Source organism: Myzus persicae, unplaced genomic scaffold (assembly GCF_001856785.1).
Source record: "Myzus persicae strain clone G006 unplaced genomic scaffold, MPER_G0061.0, whole genome shotgun sequence".
Taxonomy (NCBI): Eukaryota; Metazoa; Arthropoda; class Insecta; order Hemiptera; family Aphididae; genus Myzus; species Myzus persicae.
The window spans coordinates 543,567-549,566 of NW_019100680.1; the positions used below are offsets into that span (position 1 = coordinate 543,567).

Below are 6,000 nucleotides of genomic sequence, written 5' to 3' on the forward strand. Positions count from 1 at the left end.
TATTTTTATACACCGTGAAATGTTTAAAACATTAAGACTAATTTAAGGTAATTATAGGCATTACAAATTGGTTTTTTGGCTGTAAATTTCAATAGATTAGGCACTGTCCAAAAATTTGAAAATTGTATACTAGAATACCAAATTGTATTGAAAATACAACGATATTTTTGTTAATACAATTATTTAGTATTTTGTAATGTTAACCACTAATTTAAATGAATTACAATATATCCTTAAAATAAAGGCTATACACCATCTCTGCTCAGAATTGGTTTTCATGTGCTTTCATTAAATTTAAATTTAAATTGAACATTTATTTTAGTGACCTGTTCAATATCCAAGGTCACTTAAAATCTGATATACAGCTGAATGGCTACCCTTGTTTTTCTTCTGTATGTATTTAAATAATTTAAATATCATAACAGATTTTCCATGTAGAGTTAATTTAAATCATAATGAATTTATAAGTAACCATGTAGTAAAAAATTACTTGTACTTTTAATAACAATTTTTTAATCTAGGTCTAAGGCCTAAAATGTGTTTAAATTAAACAATAATAGTTAACATAATTTAACTTCTTAGAATAAAATCTAATATACAACTTGATGTAAGCCTAGAGAGACCTGTTTAAGTATAAACAAGTATAGGTTTTCCTAAAATAACAAAAAAATATCACACAGTAAATTTCCTTATAATGGTCACCAAAACAACATGAAATAATAACTGATCACAAATCACTGTTACATAGAGGTGACCGTTAACAGAAGTTTTACTGTAATATATTTACTTAAAAATATTATGTAACGTAATAATTAATTTTAAATTTTGGTATATCTACAGTGCTGCAACTAGATATCAAAGCGCCCAGATGTGAATTTAATTTTGGTGCCCCCCATTTGAAACCTTACATCTGAAAAGAACTCCCTAAATATAATAATAGGGCTCTTGGGGGAGGAGGGATACTTTATACCTACAGCACCCTCGCTAATTGTGGCGCTGTATACCTTTAATAGAGTTCATTTTTGACATTCATGATATACATAAAAAATAACATTTTTTTTGAAATTTTAACACATATTATCTATTAAGCATTCATTTAAGAATCTTCTAAGTTACCTTAAATATAATAAAGTTCATTTTTTTCATTTAGCATGTTCTGTTTATAACTTAAAATTAGCTTCAAAAATTAATATTGTTGAATATTATGTATCAAACTCACTTTTTTCAACCCAATTAACATAATTTCAAAATGTATTACCTATTAGTTATTTAAAATAGGTTTATGTTACATAGATTTTATTAATATAAATAAATAAATACTTTAATTTTGTAATCGCTTAATTAGGTGAGACTTTTTTTCCATAAAAAATAACAAATGAAACATTAAAAATTATATTAACTGTACACTGACACTTTAAACTTTGTTAGGATTTAAATTTTTTACAGAATTTAAGTTGACTTAATTATATTAAGCTCTGGAATAAAATATAAAGTTCATTAAATTAAGTTATCATTAATTTAATAAAATTAAAGACTAAAGTATATCAATCACCAACAATAATTTAAAAAATGAATTATACTTCAAGCTTTAAACACAAATAGAGTTTCTGTGTTCGTTACCATTTAACCACTCTATAAAAATATTCTTTTCATCATATTAGTTTAATTGAGTTTAATAGTTTTCATTTAAAATATGAAATATCTTGAATATTTAATTAAATGTAATGATTTAATTTTAGATACTCTCCATTAGCGGGTGATCTGTTAGCAAACTCCATGTTACCTGGTAATTCAATGAATGGATCTGGCTGGTGCATATTCGTGTATAACTTGGCTCCAGAAACAGAAGAAAATGTATTGTGGCAACTATTTGGTCCATTTGGTGCTGTACAGAGTGTTAAAGTTATTAGAGATTTGCAAACGAACAAATGCAAGGGATTCGGATTTGTCACTATGACCAATTATGATGAAGCAGTTGTTGCCATTCAATCTCTTAATGGATATACGTTAGGCAACCGTGTACTTCAAGTATCATTCAAAACCAATAAAGGTAAAAATGATATTAGCAATTTAGAATATTTATTTCGAAACAAAATTTAAAATGAATAAAAATAATATGTAAGTGTACCAATGGTTAAGTGTAAAAAAAGCCATTATGTATAAAAAAATTAATACACAATATTATAATAATTTACATGTTATAATTTTTAGGCAAAGGAGATGCATCCAGTTTGTTAATGTCTCTTGCTGATTCATTAACTGACTGTTAATAATTTCATCAATCTTCTTCGAATATTTTCAAATGTTTACATAATTCATTCTCCCTTCTAATACATCTTTAACTGAATTTCAAATTCGCTGATATTTATCATGTCTGAAGAAGGTAAATTATGTTTATTTATTAATTATATTTTTAATTAGATACATTTAAATTAAATCGCGTGCACCATAATAACGTTATCAAAATAAACACTTTTCAAGGCATATTATAAATAATATACAAATTATAATTTTTTTTTTTTAAATGTTAATATTTCCTAAAACATTTTGTTAATGTTTGTGCAATATAATTATTATTGGTACCCATCTTATATAAACAATTTCCCATTTTTCCTTTACTTTACTTTTGGAACAGATTTAAATAATAATTGCGCAAGCATATTGACTGATAGTGTTCTGTTCTATTTAACGTTGCTAGTCTAAGATATTCCTAATATTTTATATTTTAAATTTAAATTCGTAAATAATTTATAATATTTTCTTTTTTCTTTTGTTGCTATTATTCCATTTATATGTGTGCGTGTATTATGTGTGTACATACCAATGTAAGTGTGTTTATATTAAATATAAATTCATTTGTATTTACTATATATTTAGGTAAATATCATATTTACCAATTTACATAAAATGTCCATGAAAAGCTATATGTAAGTCAATGTAATATTTTTACTTTTTTACTCACTCTTGAAATGCCATTAGGTACAAGAAAAAACAATACATTTTATGTACTTAATAAAAAATAATCTTATCTTCCCCCCTTACCCTCAATAAAAGACAACTTCTGATACAATTTCATATTTTTTCAATTTATTTATTGTTTAATATTTTTTGAGTGAAAGTTGTTACCAACAGTTGAGAATATGAAAATGTAATGATTAAGAAACTATTGCAAGAACTATTATTCATAGAAAACTTGTTCATTTTGCATTTATTAATAATTCTGAAAGAATCGAGTCAATTTCTATAACGTACCTACGTAATATTAAGAACATATTTATTTGTTTTTTTTGTTACTTGTACACAGTTGTCCAAGTACATAACCAAATTATTTGATTTGTTTTTACTTGCACACAAACCAGTGTGATTATTGATCTCGATGAACAGTATTCAACACTGTTTAAAAACAATAACATGTAAATCAAACTAGTACTGACTGTAGTACAGAATGTTATAACAGGTGGACTTCTTGGAGATTATTTAATAAAAGTTAATAATTTAATTTAAAATCACAGGGTATGAAGGCAAGTTTAATTCGAAAATAAAATTCCATCACTAAAAACTGGATATTTTTAATGCTATATTTATTTAATACTCATCCTGGAATGTTTAAATTCTTCTTCAACTACTAACAAAACTTACAGATTATCTACTGTTAAAATGATAAGAAATAATTTTAATCTTAAAAGTCATTGATTCTTTTACTATCATGTTAGAGTTCTAAATGTTATAGTCCTATCAATTACAATGTTACAATATTCAAACTAAATTATTTATAAGTTACAGATAATTAAAAAAATTACCAATACACTCATGAATCAGTGAATCACTTTTGAAAAATGTTTCTAAGATTGTTATAATTATCTCCAAAGTCCACCAGGTTTTTTCAAAATAAAATTTGAGTTTGATTTCTGCTTCTTTACTTTATTTAATCAATTTAAGGTCTTTTTTGTATCATCTTCCGTGTAGTTATAATTTAAAACATCAGTACCTGATTACGCCAGCTGTAACTATATTTTTTGACCGAATTATTGGTCTGATTGATTGTTCCTTCATAATTTAACATTCCAGCACGGTGTTTGATAGTGAAAATATTATGATGTACACGGATAACAAAAATAAAAGTTCATAAGTTTTTTATTTTATCAGCTATAATAAAAACGTATGGAATAAGAAAAGACTTAAATATAAATAATATAATGAGAAAGAGACTGAAATTAGTTATCAGTATACAAGTTATGAAAATTACGTTAAAACATTGAAGATATAAACCATAATATTAATATTAATCATGATATAATGTACTCAATATTTCTTGAAGAGTTTCTAATTCCTTTAAAAAAACCATCTCTATTTGATATAATCTATAATTATTCGTGTATCATTAATTAAACAGTTCTAGTTTAGTATTTTGTGTATATGACACCTTATCAATCAAATTATCTAGTTATAATAATAGAAATGTAATAGGTATAAGTATATTAATAAATAATTAAAAAAATTAAGCACATATGTTGATTAAAAATTATGAAACTGTTGGTTAGGTTTAAAAAAAAATTAACTTTTTATGTTTATTAATATCTACATATGAAAATAAATAGGCAGCTATTCAAATATTCATTAAGGCTTAAAGAATTTTTTCAGAGCTTCAATAATATATTCTTTATTAATAACATCCATGCTGTAGGATATTAATTTATTATTTATATATTTAAGAAACATGTTATCAAATTGTAAGATTCAAGCAAAAATGTCGTTGATAAAATATAAAATAATGTTTGATACATCCTTGCGTATAGTAAATAATACTTATACATTTCTTAGATATAATTTGTTTTGCATACCTAGCAGTGTTTTTACAAGATTCTAGTCAATAGATAAGCATTTTATAACTAACCTTAATTTAAAAATAAAAAACTAAAATGTAATTTAATTAACTTTATTAAAATTAAAAGATACATAGATATTTCATCAAAAATTGGTTCTGTGTGTATTTAAATTTACGAATATTGGAATAAGATTGATTATTAATTGTTGACTGTTGAGTGAAATTTAATAATATTAGTGCTCAAATTAAATTCTTTCACGAACATTTTTTTAAACATAATTGCCGAATTGCCGAATCTATTTTTTTATATTCAACGCTCAATCTATTCGGTTGAATATTCCCAGGCTGTTGATTATGTATATAACATCGATGTAATTGTTTTTTCTTGAATTTATAATGTGCAGTGCATGAACATCAAAATTTGTATTTGTAAGAATTTTACAATAAATAAATCACTAATAATTAATTAACATTTCTCGTAGGCTTTAAACTTAGTTCATTGAGCCATTCACTTAATTTTATATATCTGTAGATGCTAATGATTATTCCAATCATTGTTGGACTTAATTCAATTATCAAATTATAAAAAACATGTTTCTTCTCAGTAAATATATTTATACTTTAATGTATAAGTCAATAGACAACATTGCTATTCTTGGTCCAATGAGTATGCAGCATACACACAAATTAATCAGTTCCAAAATATCGTAAAAATTAAAAAAATCAATCAAAAAGGCAATTTTGCTTAATATACTCTAGTCATATGTGTAGGTATATCTGTATTTATTTTGTTTTCGGTGCTAAGTCATTCAAATATATCGTACATATTTTTTTTTCTTCTTGATTTAGTTATATTTCGGTCCGAAGAAGGCCGCTTGATTTTTGTTAGTATTTTTAAGAACACCCAGAGTTTTTTCTTGTACTTCAAAAATAATAAGACAAAAGTTTAAGATAATATGTGAAATTATAGATTAATTAGACAATTTAATTGTTTACAGCCATAATCATTATAATTTGTTACCATGTTAGGCTTGCAATAGATGGCGTTAAGTGTTAATGAATATACCACATACTATTTACATATTGGCATTTTTAACTTACTATTTATTAAAATATTATGTTATTAGAGCCCATTGGCAAGTATTTGGATGTTTAACTGAGTGAGAGTGTAGTCA

The 6,000-nt window shown here is 24.5% G+C and overlaps 1 protein-coding gene across 9 annotated transcripts in view; it reads left to right on the plus strand.

Annotated features, from left to right (window-relative positions):
• LOC111040737 (ELAV-like protein 3) overlaps positions 1–4,439 on the plus strand; it is a 28,044-nt gene extending 23,605 nt beyond the window's left edge. For all 9 annotated transcript variants that reach the window (XM_022324748.1, XM_022324785.1, XM_022324763.1 and 6 more), the window contains 2 exons: positions 1,740–2,050; positions 2,212–4,439. In XM_022324748.1, coding sequence (XP_022180440.1) covers positions 1,740–2,050; positions 2,212–2,270 — 370 coding nt within the window. In that variant the 3' untranslated portion in view covers positions 2,271–4,439. The remainder of the gene's footprint in view (positions 1–1,739; positions 2,051–2,211) is intronic.
• The last annotated feature ends 1,561 nt before the right edge of the window (positions 4,440–6,000 follow it).